This window comes from Morone saxatilis, unplaced genomic scaffold, assembly GCF_004916995.1.
Source record: "Morone saxatilis isolate NCDOM2014 unplaced genomic scaffold, NCSU_SB_2.0 Contig16, whole genome shotgun sequence".
Taxonomy (NCBI): domain Eukaryota; kingdom Metazoa; phylum Chordata; class Actinopteri; family Moronidae; genus Morone; species Morone saxatilis.
The window spans coordinates 8,728,499-8,745,357 of NW_023339718.1; the positions used below are offsets into that span (position 1 = coordinate 8,728,499).

Genomic DNA, 16,859 nt, shown 5'->3' on the forward strand with positions numbered 1-16,859 from the left:
GGGTAATTTTTGAATCTGTGTTGGGTATGTAACCGGAACCATTGATTGTTAGTGCAGATATTACTTTAAAGCGCCCTGCAAAAACGTATTTACTCAATCAGCTTCATTACTATGAGCAGCTGTGGTCCTACGTGAAACAAAACCTTAACATTTTGGGTCTTAATTTCACATGAGATATTTTCTGTATTTGTGCATTTTCTTGGTGCTCTTCTCACTGCTTAAAGTGGGTGGGCTCAGGTGGATTTAGCAAACATTTAAATCCAAAATCAGAGACAGTTTAACTTTGTTTGGCGGTGATGTCACCGCACTGTCAGTCAAATCTGATCAAAACACACCCACGCAGTCCTGCTGAAGCAGATTAGCTGAGTTTTTGAATGTTAAACTCAACTCAAAAATACCTAAGATTGTTTTTAACTTTAACTGTGATTGTTATTTAGTCATTAATATAAGTCTATAATAAGTTTTCAGGGGCTTTAATCTTTTGTATAATAGTCGTGCTTTGTAGGTTAATGGCACCAGTGGATGTTAAGTATGTTAGTCTGGCCAGTAGTGCTGCAATGATAAGTCAATAAGACAATTAGTCAAATGACAGAAAATAAATCAGCTGCAATTTTGATATTGGATGAACTGTTTAAGTCATTTATGAAGCAATAATACCAAACAATCACTGGTTTGGCTTGATGATTTGCTGCAGAATTTGAAGACATTTTATTAAAAATAATAGTATATTTGAATAATTATTAAAATATCATAATAGAATGGACACATTTATTGATAATTGACATAATTGTTGCAGCCCTACTAACCAGATGCTCCTCCTTTACAGCAGAATCAAGTAAATAAGGTTAGGTTAAATCCTTTAAACATTCTGTTAGTTGATTTTAACATAAAAAAAAAACCCCACTCCTGACACCTCCATGTTAGCAGCTACATCAGAGTAGATTTGGATTAGGACCACAGAGTGCAGATGTCCACACACACTGGTGGACAGGGAGGCCCCGTTCCAACTGCTGTCTTTCTTCAACAGAGCCTGATCTAGGGTCTGGGGATGAACCGTTTGGCACAGCCTCCCCTAGTTTCTACAGAGATAAGCGAGCAGGTGCGCTTCCATATCGACTTGCTTCTCCTCAGTCCTCCAACACCAAGGTTCGAGGGAAGTAGCCCCCCCACCCCCCTCCGCTCACCCTGAGGATCACAGGCTGGGTTGACTCCCCCTCCTATAGGTCTCATCGGCAACAGATTTAGACCATATCTGATACCCTCTTTGGGCTTTAAATCAGATTTAGGATGGGGGACACCTCAGGGAAACTCCACTGATACTCCACAATGTCCTCCTCCATCTGGACCTGAGAACTAGTTTGACCCCCCCCCCTCCCCCTCAACCATCATCATAACCAAACACTTAACATAACACACCCAGCAGCTCCTTCTGTGTCTCATTTCTTTGGCTACAGAAGAACTAAAGCCTCAGAATAAGATGTTCATGTTTGAAAAAAAAGGAAAATCTGAACCTTCTGTGGTGCTCGTCGAGCTACAAACAGTTCTGGACAATAAGGGTCATTTAGAGTAATCAATTGAAGGAGGAAATCAGATGTGAGGAACTAGACTGGATTTGAGTTTGTATTGCTTTCATAATGTAACTGCAATCTGAAGAGATTCCACTATTTAAGTATATTGCGCATGTACAGTTTGCAGGACACAAGTACACAAACCAACCTCTTGTTCTAGTATTAATTTTGTTATACTTCTATCATATTGTTTAACTCAGTGTTATATAGTGCACTAAAAAGATGAAGTCATCTCCACTCTAACTGAGATATGTGTTGCTAACAGTGATTTGTAGTTTTCTGGTGTGAGTGTTTTTTCCCCTATAAAGCGCAGGCTGATAAATAATAGTATATTAACATTTAATCTGTGCAAAAAAGCACAAATAATTGTATTTGGGTTTGTTTGCATATCATTGAAAACTGTCATAAATGATTTTAAAAAAAACATACGAAATAATTACAAAACAAATGTTGAAATGAAAACTGCAGACTGTCTATTTCTAGATCTTTAACACACACAAAGGAAACAGCAAAACTGTTAATGGAACTTGAACATATTTTTACCACTGTTGTGTTGGTAAACTGCTTAAACTGTCTGATGAAAAGACTAGATAATTGTTTTTTCATCTTATATCAAACTTATTGTGAAACTATTTAAATTGATCAACTGTAGTTTATTTTGTATGCTGTTGTGTAACCATTTCATATTTCAAACCTTTTTTTTTTCTTGCAAATGTGTCATTGTGTTAAGATAATCCTGTCTAGATGATCGATGTAATAAAATGATGTTCATTGTTTTTTAAACATGTCACCTCTCTTCATTTGTGTTACAACAGTATTTATTAAACATGATTACAATAAATGACATCCTCTCTCTCTCCGATGTACATTTTATGATAAGAAACTGCCTCCAAAGCTGTCAAGTTTGCATCTACACTTGGTAAGTCTGGAAAAAGAGCAACTCAAGTCTTTCCTGCCACTTTTCCCACAGGAATTGTGATCATTAAAATAGCTCTATAAGTAGCCCACAGGGAAAATCTAATATTAAAGCTCAGCAAAACCCAAGCATAATGTATGTCCAGTATACTGCACAAAAGCAAACAGTCTCAGTCCAGGAGAATGAGCTCGTCTAGGTGCTCTGCGGTGGCGGAGGGCTCTTCCCTTTCGACACCACCACAGTCTGTTCTCCGACGCTGTCATCAATGAGCAGAGAAATGGCGCCATCTAGCTGTTTAGAGGCCGCTAGTGCTACTACAGCTTTCTCTGTGGGGAAGCCCATCCTCTCCAGCTGCTGGAGTCTGAGAGGAAAAATGTTGGAAACTGAATGAGTACCTGATATTACAAATAAAACCTGTATGGGAAATAAAATGCAGAGTTTTAAGTAAAAAAAAAAAAACAAACATATCCACCAATTCACAAAAAAATGCTACGTGACATTAAATTATTACTAACCGCAGAGAGGAAACTGATGATTTGGATACCTCCACTTTTGCACCGGGGTCGTCAGGAGCATCCTGTAATGACGCCAGTATCCCTGCCCTTAGCATTTGTTCCTCCAACACCTCGGCCTCAGACTGTGCAGCAGACTCTCTTATTAGCCAGGCAGGCACTGGATCCAACCACTGGTGGTGGTTTACAGCAGAGGGATCCCTCATGGGGGCAGCAGCTGCCTGATCTACAGGCATTCTCTGAGGAGGTGATCTAGATCTGTGACAACAGATGAAGCTGAAATTATGAAATCTGCCACTGTCATGCATACAGGTGGTGAGTTTGAATATTCAGTGAGACTTGGAATAAGATGAATCACACCTCTGTGAGGTAGTGTGGGTTGGCAATCTGAACCGGGCTGAAGTTGGAACATATGCCCAATCAGGGATAAAATCCAAGACCATCGTCTCCTCCAGCTCCTGTAACGTCCCAATGAAGGGCTGATTATCTGAGAGGTATATTAAGGGTTATTTTTAAAACAAAAGACTTAAGCATTGTGTTATTTATAGGGAAATACACTTCATTATAGATTTGGTGGGGGGAGAGCACCTAACTTCAGCTCAAACACATAGTAGTAAATCACAGGCCTACACTATGGGTCATCTAGATATCTATATATCTATATTTTAAATGTCTTGATTTTTCCTTAATTCAACACAAGGCCTGAAACTAAAAAAAAGTTTTTAGTCATGATTAAATACAGCAAAAAAAGGGACCACTGCTCCGGGTGGCAATTACATGTGTTGCCTTTTAACAGCCCAGCACACTTTACAAATGTGTTGATTAGACATTAGAAGTTAAACTGAAGCTGAGCAGCTCAGAATTACATAATATCACCAGTTTCTATGTACTAATTAGAATGAAAAAGGTGTGTGTTGTCTTAAAGCCTTACAGTTCAACAACAGTAACAGGAAAGTGAGATATATGTAAAGTAAGCACACACTGTAACAGTCCTCAGTAGGTCTAATCAAGCAAAATAAATACAACCCCTGTGTGGGTTTACAATGGGTGTGTAGGGGGTTTCTATGCACCCATCAAAACTAAGATACATTCACATTTGCTTTTGTTGGAGAATGTGTTTTTGTACATGCATCAAATGACTGTATACACAGGGAAGGATACAGTTGTGTCCGATGCATATTGCGCAGAAGTGAAGCAGGGCGGGTGTCCCGGGCAGCAGCAGCAGACCAATCAGCAGAAGAAGCCAGGGGAGAAACCAGACTGGCAAACACCTCAGCAGCCTCCTCTGTGTCACCTGACGACACTGCGCTGTGAACAGAGCCAGCTGGATGGCAGAGTAACCACTGATCCGACTTGCCTCGCCTCCACCGACAAAGAGGACCAGGGTGTAAATGAGAGGTAATATGGTCACTGTCAGGATGGAGACGGCGAGGAAGGCGACTGTCCCCCAGCGACGCTCCTGACACCGTCCAACCAGCAGCAGGAGAGCCACACTGACCAGCAGAGAGGGCAGCTCATCATGACTGAACGCGTACAGGAACACATCTGAGGAGGGGGAGAAAAATGCGTTATGTACACTGAAATATCAGATTTTCCATGTAAAAGCCATGCATTGTGAAGCACAGTTACCTCTGACCCCTGGGAAGTCTCCACCTGGACCTATGCTGAGACTTGCCTGTATGCTCCCAGTGTACAACAGCAGCATGAGTGTTATCAATACAGATGTTCCCAGACAGAAGCCAGGGCGATCTGATCGAAACCAAAACCATCCTGACAATACACGATCAAGCATTATTTAGGATTACCTGCAGTTTCCACACTCACTTGTCCTTTTGCTGCATAATTCTGGTAAACAAGCATCTGTTTGTGCTCATAACAAGCACAACCACAGGTATATAAGCCTGTTCTAACTATATTAAGAGTGGGAGCTGGAGCCCTGTGCGTTTGACTGCTGTTGTAAAATGACTATGCCCTTAATACGCGAGTAATAAACGTTTTTATAGAAGACAAATCCCGGCGTGAAAACATTTAGAGCTCAGTGGACGTCCACTTCCGCAGTACGTCACGTCGTCTTACTCGGTGTGTTCAGGGGCAGTTGGAAAACTGTAGAGGAGCAACAGCGCCACCTACTGGACACACTGCTGGCTTACATTTAACAAAAGGTGGACAAAAAATAAACTGCTAACAATACTGATAATTGATTCATTGTTTAGGTATTTTTTTCTGCTTGCTAGATGCTTTATGTGTTAGTAAATTTAATATATTTGGGTTTAGGACTGTTGGTCACACAAAAAAAGCAACATGAAGATGTCACTATAAACTTCTGGTACTTGTGGCAGGCATAACTCTTAATTTCCTAGTGATGGAAGAAGTATCAAAATAAAAAGTAAAAGTATTAATACCACACTGTCAAAATATTCCACTACGGGTAAAAATTCTCCATTAATAGTATAATTTATTCAAAAGTACAGAAAGTGAATGCAAAACTAGTTGTTCTGCAGAAGAAAAAAAAATATATATATATATTAAATTATTAGATTGTTAGGTTTTTGTTTGTTTGGTTGTTTAGGCCAGTGGTTCTCAACATAGGAGTCAGTAGGTCTCCAGATAAAGTATAACAAGGGTTGTGAGATGATTGATAAGGTAAGAAATAAAACAAAACAAAGTTCTGCTACATAAATTTGTATTATTATTTTTTTTGAAAATGTCTCTAAAATTTCCTCCGGTTTAATCTTTTACAATGCATTGTATTTTACCAGTTTATATGTCTTTTTAATGTAAAATCTTCATCTGAAAAGTAACTAGCTGCCAAATAAGTGTATCAGAGTAAAACCAATACTTCCCTGTAGATAGAGATAGATAGATGGATACTTTATTTATCCCGAGGGAAATTCAAGTATTCAGTATGTACTGTAGTGGAGTATTAAGCCAAGCATACAATTGAAATACTAAAGTAAAGAACAGATGGTCTGCCTCAAAATTGTACAGAAGTGTGGTACTAGTGTATAAATCTACACCTATACTTTCCACCACTGATATTTTCTAATATTCTTTAGGGGACCCTTCAGTTAAAAATTGTTGGTTCATATTTTACCTGGATTTATTTACCTCCCCCCCTCTATATAGTTAATATAATCCCCCGCTGAGCTCCGGTTATGGTGATCCTCTCCTTCTGGCCCCTTTAAGCCTTTATGCTTTAATAAATGTCTCCACTAACAGGCGGACTAAGTTACCTATTGTAATGAATGAACACCCTTTCAGGACCTCTATCACTGTTCAAAACGAGGTCACGTACATTCTCGTGTAGAGATGGGATTTAAGGCTCTTTGAAGGGAGTCGGATCTTGAGGAGCCGTTCCTTTCAAAGAGCCGTTCAAATAACTGGCTCATTTTTATATTGATTTATTTTTAAGGGGGTAACCCATTTTATCTTAGTCGATCCTCTTCTTCCCTCCACCACTTTGACTGTCGTGTGTTGAGTTTTTAAATGGCGATGCAAATTGTCTGTTGACCCAGAAATATTATTTTGACAGATGTTACACTTTGCTTTGCCGTTTCTTTCGTCCAAAAAGTGCATCCAAATGCTGCTGCGCTTTCTTTGGCTCATTGTAGCTGCAGTACTGACAACTCAGATGAAGTCATGTGAAATGTTCATATCAAATTAGCACCTGTGTACTCTGCTGTGCTCCTCCCCTTGTCGTGCATGCTTTCAGTCTCAGTGGAGTTGCACTTTACAAGATTTTATTGAAGCAATTTCCTTGTCTATGTAATCTATTATATGTGTAAACTATAATAAAGTTGATTTAAAAAGCGAAAGGAGGAGCTTGTGTGTGTGTAGTGCATACTGTGTGCGTGACAGCTATTTAAAAAAAATTAAAGAAAAAAAACAAAAAAGAAAAAGAACGAAAAAAGAAAAAAAAATGGAAAAAAGAACGAAAAAAGAAAAAAAACGGAAAAAAGATAAAGAACGAAAAAAGAAAAAGAACGAAGAAAGAAAAAAGAACGAAAAAAAAAAGAAAAAGAACGAAAAAAAGAACGGCTCTCAACAAGTGATTCGGTTCCCAGCGTTCCTTTCAAAGAGCCGTTCCATGGATTCGGTTCGTTGGCGAACGTCACAACTGTAATCTCGCGAGATTTCGCGGTCCCGTCGAAGAGAAGAAGCTCTCTCCAGCAGCCAGCTCGCTCCAGTCGTCTTGCACGCACAGACACACTAAAATGGCGTCGGCTCCGGGTGAGTGGAGAATTGTGAACTTTAACGCTGATTCTGGAGAAATTTGTGTTATACGATTTGAGCAATTGAGTGATTGGATTTGTTTTTAAAAGGGAGCATGTCGGCGTAATCCGTGTTTTTGGTTAATATCGGAGCATTGTCGAATGTCGCTTAGCGTTAGCTCAGCGGCTACGCACACGGCCTAGTCACGTTAGCTCATCGAGTCGTTGTTTTAATTTATTTATTTTACCGGTTGATTTTATTACTTCTGCGAACCGAGGTCGAAAATGAACGCCAGGTTACCACAGATTGAATCCACACGTGGCGATAATTCCTACATTTCGTGGTTATTTCTGCAGCATCGTCGTGTTTTATGAATGGCTTACGCTAGTGAGCGTTGTGTAGTTGAATGGCGAGCTAACGACGGGTCGGTGCGCTGATGGCGCGCAAAGGTTGTGCAGTCATTAATCAACTTTTAACCTCTTTCTTTTGAACAGATTACAGCTCCTACAGTCAAACCAGCACCCAGCCAGGGTAAGAGTCTTCAATTAACTTACTAACGTTATTGGAAGTGTTGTTTTTAAGTAATGCTATCGATTAAGCATCAGTGTTGCTGCTGAGATAAAGGAATCGAGCAGTGATCAATATGGTTCCTGAGAAAGGACTCTGTATATATCCAGGCGTTTATTTAGGAAATGTGTTAATCAGATTGTTTAATATATGTAATACATGTAGGTGGGATTAAAGAAGATTTATAAACTACAATCCAGACAAACACACACTGGTAAACAAAGGGTGCACCATATGTTGTTTGGCTAAACATTGATTTATTTACTTTTTTACAGGTATGCCTCTTACGCTGCCCAGCCCTCACAAAGCTATGGACAGTCTGCACAGGTGAGATTTAACATGGAGGGTAGTTGTTTGATTGTTGTAGAGTGCTTTGTGATGGACCAGTGATTTATTGAGATTATGATCTTTTAAAATACTGCATTTGTTCATTCAAATATAGAAACATAAATGTAGGCACACATTGCGCTTGCAACATTAAGGAGGTGATTTTAAGTCTAATCCAAACATAAGTTAGTCCAGTACGGGAAATCTTGTCACTATAGTCTTATTAAGGCAGTTAAGGCATATGGGTAAACAGATCAATATCCATGTTTAATGAGTCTTTAAGCGTAATGTAATTACTGAAGCTTAAAAACCATGTTCTATTCTTTCAGCAGGGGTATAGTCAACAGAATTACGGATCCTATGCCCAACCTGCTGCAGCTGACGGCACTTACACCCAGACAACCCCTGCTGCTGGAGGATACCCTCAGCAGCAGCAACAGTATGGGTCTTCATATGCCCAGCCAGCATCAGGTCAGTTGATAAAACGGAGACGTTTGGCCCCGACCACACGCCCTGGGCCGGGGGTGGACAGCACAAAATTGGGCCAAACAGCTGTGTACTTGCAGCATGTCATTTAAAGGAAATGATGCCTGAGCATTTGAATGTAACCTTTTCCCTGGTTTTCTTTCTTTCTTTCTTTTTCTACAGCTGGCTACCCCGCCGCCCAGTCTACCACTCATAGCTACTCCCAGTCAACCCAGGGCTATGGAGCCAGTGGTTATGACAGCACTCCAGCTGCTGCTGCTCCAGCTGCCTCCCAGTCTTACGGTTCTCAGCCAGGATATACTGCCCAGTCTGCGTACCCTGGATATGGCCAGCAGGCTGCTCCCACTGCACCACAGAGGTTTGTACACCTCAGCTAGGAACCAAATAACAAGTGAATCTAAAAGGACCTACTTATCTTTTTGTCTTTCTTTGTTTTTATCAGTTACAATGCTAGCAGCCAGCCGACAAGTTACAACCAAAGCAGCTACTCCCAGCCAGCAGCATATGGCCAGCAACAGCCTGGCTACCAGGCCCAGCAGGCCAGCTATGGCCAGCAGCAGGGGTACCAGCAACCAACCCAGCAGCAGCAACAGGCTCCTCCTGCTTACCCTCCTCAGGCTGCTGGTTCCTATGGGCAGCCTCCATCCAACCAGTACAGCCAGCAAGGTGGACCACCCAGTTACAACCAGTCTAACCATTACAGTAAGCTTTGCTTAACTGCTGTATTTTAATCTGCATTGATATAGTTCAGTTTAATATCACTGTTAACATACTTTCATCTCATTTCATGCTTTTGTAGATAATTACAGACAGGATGGCCAGAGCGGAGGTTCTGGTTACTCTGGCTCTGATTCTTCAAGGTACCCAGGGACAGGGGATAGCAGAGGCCGGGACGGCTTTGATCGAGGTGGAATGATGCATCGTGGGCGTGGAGGCATGGGCCGTGGCATGGGGTAAGTGTCTTTCTTTAGCACTTAACCTCATTTTATTTTGACTCTACAGGTGCTGTGGCCACTTGGGGCAGGGCTGAGACGAGTCCCCATCAGAAATCATTGGAATAATCAAAAGCAATACACCAGCAATCTAGCAACTTTATTCTCTTATAAAATGGGGCGTCATGATTTTATCAGCAATCAGTGCTGATGAATTATGTGCTCTGACAATGCCTGAGGCCCATGATGGAAGGTGTAATAAATGCCAACATTGGCAGCAGTTGTAGCTATTCTCATCCAGTTAATCTCAGCCCTGCCTCTCATTTGGCCAAAGGTAAGAAAAAGGTTTGTCCTATCTATATATAAAAAAAAAAAATCTGAGACCTGTGCATAAACATTTAGGTTGAACAGCTTATGTTATGTTATAATAACGTAATTATGAGCCAATACCAAAAAGTTATACTAAGAGGTTGTATATTGTTGGTCAGGGAATGTGATAGAATCGTATTTCAACACTATCTTACCTACATATTATCAAAACTATAATGGGGTTTCCTTAAGGAAGGTTCAAGTACTCTCTCGCTATCTTAGCAACATAATAAGTTTTTTGCTATGGTGCATCATTCTCTGTAGGGTGACACACTTACAGTTGCTACAAGAAGAATGCAATTAGAAGTTGCATAAATTCTGCAGGTTTTTTTCAATTATGCTGTAACTAAAAGTTTTAGTGTGTTCTGCAAGATCTTTATAACACAGCATTGATATTAAGGAATTTCTAAATAGACACTGGCCTCGTGCAGTACATCCTGTTGCATTTCAAATGCATTCATACAGGTTTTTTGCCTTTTTTTTTTCCTGGGTTTTTTCAGTTTGTGGTTGGTTTTAAGTATGTTGTCATTTGACTGGAAGAAGTAATACCAAAAGGGAAAGATGGCGCCATAGACGGTTAAATACCTAACGGTACTGCAAGATCTCGGTAATAACTTGCATCAGCTACAGGGAGACAATGAGGAACTGTTTTCAAGTTTCTCTAGCTCTAACATTGCTCCTAAAAGAGCAGAGTTGATCACTTTATGCCATCTGTTGTATTAAAATAAGTTGTTGGATCTCTTTAAAGGGTTTTTGTGTTTGACGTTTCAATATCCATCCAAGCTATAAAAAAATCTTCAGTGAAAACTTGCATTAAGGTCAAAACACATTCAGAGCAAATTCAATACAAGTCACTCCTCATTTCGAAACTGTTTTGATTTGAGTTTTCTGGTGTCACACCTTCATGGTAAAGTTAGAGGAAAAGAAAACGGGTCTAGTGATGTTACAAGACATGGGATAACAGGAACGTGTACATCAACATACTTTCCCCCCTCACTTATATATAAATATATTTCAGGAGGCTTGTTAGTGTAGATACACTAAGACAATATAGAGGATAAAGCCCATGGATTTTGGTGTAGGGTGGTCTAATCTCGGCTTGGCTACAAAAACTGGTCTTCAGGTGTATTATGCTTTTATTTTGGATTGCATGTCTTGTGTACATGTTTATCCCTCATGATAAAGAAATCAGAACTCAGTTGAGCGTGTCCCTGACACATTTACTCTGGTACGTTCATCAAATTTGCTCTTGGTGCAAATTGGGTTTTTGAACTGTTAGTGCCCATTGTCTACTGTTCTCTGAAGCTGGAAATGGTTTGACCCAACCCCAAATCAGAAACTGACCATCAGCTCCCCTGCAAAGGAATTGAAAGGGTTACCAAGAGAAAGGTCAGGGGTATTCAGGTGAACAGAGGTTGTACTAATTATTTGTTTTTGGTTTAGATGGACTATCATGGCTGTAAAACTAAAAGATGAAACAGTTGAATCAGCAAATTTGGCTTCTCAAACAACATGGGCACCTTTCAATATAAATCTGGATGACATGACGGTCTTCATTTTTAGGATTTGGTTTTGGAAATTGGATTGTTAAAAAAAATCTTAAATCAGTTTTCGGTCAGAAATGACTCGAATCATTTCAGGTGGTCTTTTTTAAATATTTTTCCCATAACAGTTTTGCCTTTTTTGGTTCACCAGTGTAAACCTTCTTTAAAATAGTTCTGCATGACTTGGTTCTTGTTTTTGGTGCAGCGAATACACACACAGTTTTTAGACGGTACACGTCTTTAATCAAGAAACTCTGCAGTCTTTCCAAAGAACTGGTAAATAAGAATGCATAAAAAATAGAATAAATAGGAACACAACCCTATATATTTATAGCTCAGATATGATATAGGATATGATTTTATACTTAAAATGTTCATTTTAGCCTAATTTTAGTTTTGCACAGGTATGTCTGTTTGGGGGGAGGTGGGGCAGGGGGGGCTTGCACTTTGTCATTTTGAAATGTTTAATTGTTTTTGTGGTTTGGAATACAAATGTTTGATCACATTCTTTTGACCACTTTTTAACATGCTTTGTCACATTTATACCGTACAGGTAACAGTGAGAGCCATTTAAAACCATCTATTCTCTAAAAAGTATCTGTACTCAGTACAGATCCGCCAGCTTAAGCAGCAGGAGGGAGCTTAAACAAAGATTCGGGGTCTGCCTTTTTTCAAGAACTGAGGATGGTGTTTTTTTTAAAAGCATGATGGGTATATTAATACACAAAGTCTTTGTTTTTAAGTTAACATAACCCTGGTAAACATTGTAAAATTTTTCTTTTTGGTGTTGATTTGTCTTGAACAATGTATAATTGTTTTGTTTTTTTCTATTTGTTTATTACCTGGTGAATGTGATCACTTGATCATCTTGTGAAATTTCAGATGCATTGTGTCTATTTTTAAGCTTATACACGTTAAATTGAGCTGTAACTTTTGCTAGAACTAATGTTAATGGGGTGTTTTATTGTTTCTGGGTAAAACTTCGTAGCCATCAATGCATCTGAAATCTTTCTACCTTTGTACAAATGTTTGGGTTTTGTCACATTTCAAAGGCAGTGAAAAATATGTTAGTCATTCATATTTTTGCACAAATGTATCCACTACTGCAAACTGTCACTAAAGTTGTACTCAGCTAGTTAAGGAATGGCACAGAGCTAATACTCTTATCCCCTCGATTAGATTGTGTATTTATAATTTTGGGGAGTTTTTAGTTGCTGTTCGGCTAGTTGGAATGTTTTGATTACTCCCTCAATCAAGCCACTTTGCTCGAGCCATGGAAGTGGCTGTAAAAGGGAAATCGCCTTCATATCTCCATTTATTCCCCCATAGCAGCGCTGGAGACAGAGGTGGCTTCAGTAAGCCTGGTGGTAAGTTAACGAGTATTACACTGGTTAGTCCTTTCAAAGCCTTAAACTTTTTGAGCAAATATGCTTTGAGCATTGATGTGTCTTACATTGTGGTATGAAAAAAATTTACATGAACACATCTGAAAATATTGGGGAATTTTTTTTCAATGCCTGAGACCATTTTCTCTGGGGTACTTGGTATAATTCAGTCTCTGCTTATGGTTTGACAATGAGTTTTTGACAGGTTAATGGCAAATTTCCACACAACTGCCTGATATTGCTTTAACAAATCTCTTGACCTGAATTCCTGGGTTTTTTTGAGGATTTCTTACTGGTCTTAGAGGCTTTTACACAATTATTTGCCAAAGGGTCTGAGGTTTCAATTTTCAATTCAATATATCACTTTGTCGGAATTGTGGTGTACCATAAGGTGCCATTTTCAACTTCCCAGTATGACTGACAGCGTTTATAAGGGAGTGTCTGGATTATCTTTTGTAGTACTCCTCAGGTGTTGTACACTGAACTTCAGTTGCACACACTGACTTTTCTCAATCTGTTTCTCTCCTCCTGCACTCATGGACTACAGGACCTATGGGCAGTGACGAGCGTGATATAGGTGAGTAGAGTCACACTACTCAATGCTTTTCTTGAAGTGTTATTAGGAAAGCTTGTATTTTTACATAATGTTTTGATGACATGATGTTTTTGTTTTAGGACGCCCTGAAGAGCAGGATGACTCTGAGAACAGCACGATCTACATCACAGGATTGACCGAGAAGGCTAACCTAGAGGAGATGGCGGAATTCTTTAAACATGTTGGCCCAATCAGGGTAAAAATAGGTCTTCAATCTAAATGTTGGAATAAATACAACATATGTGGCAGCTAAACAAAATGTAATTCTCTTTGTGTGTCCAGATTAACCGCAGACTTGGCCAGCCTGCTATTAACATATACACAGACAAGGACACAGGAAAGCCCAAGGGAGATGCCACCCTCTCCTATGAGGAGCCAATCTGTGCCAAAGCTGCCGTGGAGCATTTTGATGGTATGTTTGATTGGCTGTGCACATCAGACCTGAACCGACTCTCATAAATAAATACACGATGAACTAATAGAACGTGAATGTTGTTGTATTTTTAATTATAGGAAAGGAGTTCCAAGGCCGAAGGCTTAAGGTATCCATGGCACGCCGTAAGCCCATGATGGGTGGAATGAGAGGTGGCATGCCCATGCGAGATGGCATGATGGGTCGTGGAGGTAAATGTCAGCAGTATTTTAGAGTTGTACTATTGAAGGGCTTGTTCACACTGTACTGCACAAGAAACCAGTTGTCTAAAATGTTGAAATACTGGCTGCTCAGTCTCTTGCTTGAGATGTTAAAGCAGAACAGAACTACCCTGTAGCAGACTGAAGCTGTCCTGCTGTGGATGATTGCAACTAAACTGCGTCTTAGTTGCTGGAGACCACTAGAAAAATATAAAGACTGGGTCATGTGATTTTTAAAGTTCTGTAATTTCCTTGTGTTAACAGGTATGATGGGCCGTGGGGGTGACCGTGGTGGCTTCGGCCCACGAGGTGGTCCACGTGGTATGGGCAGAGGTGGACCCACAGGAGGCAACATGCAGCAGAGGGCTGGGGACTGGGAGTGTCCTAACCCGTATGTATTACTTCATAGTGCAATCATTTTTTTTTTTTTTTTTTTTTGACTCCTCCTTTTGTTTGAAAGATTAGTTTCTGATGTATTTATTTGGTCTGTGTTCCCAGGGGTTGTGGCAACCAGAACTTTGCCTGGAGGATGGAGTGTAACCAGTGCAAAGCCCCCAAACCAGAAGGGTTAGGCGGTGGCCCCCCATTTCCCCCCGGAGGTGACCGAGGCAGAGGTGGAATGGGAATGCGTGGAGGCAGAGGTATGGACCGCGGTGGGCCGGCAGGAGCTGGAGGCCCAGGTGGCCCTGGAGGTTTCCGTGGAGGCTGGGGAGGCGACCGTGGGGGATTCAGAGGACGCGGTGGAATGGATAGGGGAGGTTTCCGTGGGGCTGGGCGTGGAGGACCACCCATGGACCGAATGGGTGGCCGAGGCGGAAGAGGAATGGGCCCACCAGGTGGCAAGATGGATATGAGGTAGGATTAAGATGTCATATCGCTGTTTCCATTGAGTATTTCAAAGACTGCTGAACACAATTACATTGACAAAAGCTAATTAATGTAAACCTGTGATATTGGTGTGAAATGCAAACAATATTTATAATAATCAGATCTGTCACTCAGTACTCTTCTGTTCTCTTGCTCTCTTTTTAGGGACCATCGCCAGGAGCGCAGGGAACGACCCTACTGAAGAATTTACTGACCGTTCCTCTTGTGGAATTTCATTTTTAAGACGAGAATTTTTAATTTATGATTCCATATTTTGATGGTAAAAGAACTGCTTTCAAACATCTTGTGCAGTTTCATTCAACTCGTATTTCCATTTTTTTTTTATTTTAGTTTACCCATGTTTATGCTCCTTATTGTATTGTGCACGTTTTTCTTTGTTGCTTTTTTAAATATGCAGATAGGTTTGACATTGTATCGTAAAAACATTTTTCATTCGTTAGCATAATTGCCTCCCCCTTTCCCACAGCTGACAATTGTATTATTATAAATTTGGGAAATAAAATTTTACTGATTTGATGTTTTTGAGTTTGTGGGCTTTACTGAAAATTACAAAATGAACAAAGGAAAAGCTATAACATATATTAATACATGCTCTTTGAAAGTTGTTAGCACAGAGAATGATTTGGGGGTCACAACATGGGTTGTGTTTTTGTCCAGTGGTTGCCTGTGTTGTGCAGCTAGAAGTGTATTAGGTAGGTTCTTCAAGGAAATAGTCATTACAGCTGCACGTTATAACAGATTAAAATAATTAAAGTTATCACCAAATGATTTAACAAGTTAATGTAGTAATGAGAAACTGATTAAAATAAACTAGTGTGAAGCTCCTGAAGCAATTCAGTGTTTGTATAAAGAAAACAGGAAAAAGTGTAAAGCTGTAAACAGTTTATAGATACTGTAGCTGGTGTAGATGAGCTGCTCAGTCACAAGCGTTCCAGTTTTTAGATGAAAACAGTCACTACCCTGTCACATGACTTAGTCAGATGGATACTTGTTCCACCACAGATAATGATTCTGACATTCTTTGGATTGCCACCCACAAGTTTATGGCAAAGCTGCCTAAGAAATGATTTCTGTATTCTTATTACTATATCCTGAGGAGCACTTGTATAATAAAATAATTGCAACTGTCTGCAATGTCCTTAGCCTCAGCGCTGACCTCTATTGTTTAATATTTCTTCTGTTTGATTGTTGTTTGTAACTGGAGCGCATCTGAAGGGCAGCTGCTGTTATTTTACTTGCCATTAGGTGGCGCAGGTTAGACTGAAACCTCTGGTGCTGCAGTTGTGACTCAGGATACTGGCTGGGCCTGGTTTCTGGTGCTTTACATTGACTCATTCATTGACTCTGTCTCTTTGTTCACACAAAAGACTAAAGGGTACAAGCCTTTTCTTGTGAATGATATTTAGTTTTACTCTTCATATTTAAGTTATTCTTAACAAAATGGCAGAAATGTTAATTTCTGTCTTCAATGACAGTGTTAATGACTGTGTTATAGCTTACAGTTAAAATTGTCAGAATTAGACAAAATACACAATGATTTCTCTTTACACTGCCATCAACTCTAAGCTGGAGAAAAGTACCTGTGTTGTTCTAGACATCAGAAATACTGTGAATGTTTTTCTTCTCTTTTTCCTTAAAGTTTCTCATTTTAACTGCATTCATTGAGCGGTATTCCCTATAAGGCAATCAAGTTAGATTGAGCACTGTTATTAATCACAGATGTCAATCCTTGGCACATTTTATTTCTAACATCTGGCAAACATATGGCTATTAAGACCATCCTACAGCTCTTTGATGCTTTCTTCCAATACACCTATTGGGTTACCACTGGGTAATCCTGCCTGTAGGATGCAGTCAAACTCATTTGGTGAGACTGTGTTACATCCTTTCAGTATTATCTATTTAGCAGTTATAGTTTGTTTACA

The 16,859-nt window shown here is 39.9% G+C and overlaps 3 protein-coding genes across 8 annotated transcripts in view; 2 read left to right on the forward strand and 1 right to left on the reverse strand.

Annotated features, from left to right (window-relative positions):
• The window catches only part of emid1 (EMI domain containing 1), a 53,349-nt gene extending 51,001 nt beyond the window's left edge, over positions 1-2,348 (forward strand). The window contains exon 16 of one of the 2 annotated variants that reach the window (XM_035659057.1): positions 1,028-2,348. In XM_035659057.1, the coding sequence (XP_035514950.1) occupies positions 1,028-1,161 (134 nt within the window). In that variant the 3' untranslated portion in view covers positions 1,162-2,348. The remainder of the gene's footprint in view (positions 1-1,027) is intronic. The other variant, XM_035659058.1, reaches the window with a different exon arrangement.
• Positions 2,349-2,368: 20 nt separating this feature from the next.
• Positions 2,369-5,056, reverse strand: rhbdd3 (rhomboid domain containing 3). 2 transcript variants are annotated; one of them, XM_035659060.1, is made up of 5 exons: positions 4,626-5,056; positions 4,158-4,541; positions 3,357-3,483; positions 3,029-3,254; positions 2,369-2,845 (listed from the first exon to the last, which is right to left on the reverse strand). In XM_035659060.1, the coding sequence occupies exons 1-5, from the start codon at positions 4,786-4,788 to the stop codon at positions 2,780-2,782; spliced, it is 966 nt and encodes a 321-aa protein (XP_035514953.1). In that variant the 5' UTR covers positions 4,789-5,056; the 3' UTR covers positions 2,369-2,779. The 2 variants fall into 2 exon arrangements, with proteins under 2 accessions (XP_035514953.1, XP_035514952.1); XM_035659059.1 differs by having other exon boundaries at positions 3,000-3,254.
• A 2,068-nt stretch (positions 5,057-7,124) lies between these two features.
• On the forward strand, positions 7,125-15,450 carry ewsr1b (EWS RNA-binding protein 1b). 4 transcript variants are annotated; one of them, XM_035657809.1, is made up of 15 exons: positions 7,125-7,226; positions 7,703-7,739; positions 8,051-8,102; positions 8,432-8,573; positions 8,751-8,946; positions 9,031-9,254; positions 9,388-9,541; positions 12,763-12,800; positions 13,366-13,395; positions 13,494-13,609; positions 13,696-13,825; positions 13,927-14,037; positions 14,311-14,437; positions 14,545-14,901; positions 15,079-15,450. In XM_035657809.1, exons 1-15 carry the CDS (start codon positions 7,211-7,213, stop codon positions 15,113-15,115), a joined length of 1,767 nt encoding a protein of 588 aa, XP_035513702.1. In that variant the 5' UTR covers positions 7,125-7,210; the 3' UTR covers positions 15,116-15,450. The 4 variants fall into 4 exon arrangements, with proteins under 4 accessions (XP_035513702.1, XP_035513701.1, XP_035513699.1 ...); XM_035657808.1 differs by having other exon boundaries at positions 8,435-8,573; positions 9,031-9,290; XM_035657806.1 differs by having other exon boundaries at positions 7,126-7,226; positions 9,031-9,290.
• Positions 15,451-16,859: the final 1,409 nt, after the last annotated feature.

Coding starts and splice junctions, on each gene's coding strand:
- rhbdd3 (XM_035659059.1), bottom strand. CDS start 4,788: ATGCTTGATCGTGTATTGTCAGGATGGTTTTGGTTTCGATCAGATCGC. Junction 3,484..4,157: donor AATATGCATCGGACACAACT/GTATCCTTCCCT, acceptor TATACCTCTCAG/ATAATCAGCCCTTCATTGGG. Junction 2,846..2,999: donor TCATCAGTTTCCTCTCTGCG/GTTAGTAATAAT, acceptor TTTTCCTCTCAG/ACTCCAGCAGCTGGAGAGGA.
- ewsr1b (XM_035657806.1), top strand. Junction 8,103..8,431: donor GCTATGGACAGTCTGCACAG/GTGAGATTTAAC, acceptor CTATTCTTTCAG/CAGGGGTATAGTCAACAGAA. Junction 13,826..13,926: donor TGCCGTGGAGCATTTTGATG/GTATGTTTGATT, acceptor TTTTAATTATAG/GAAAGGAGTTCCAAGGCCGA.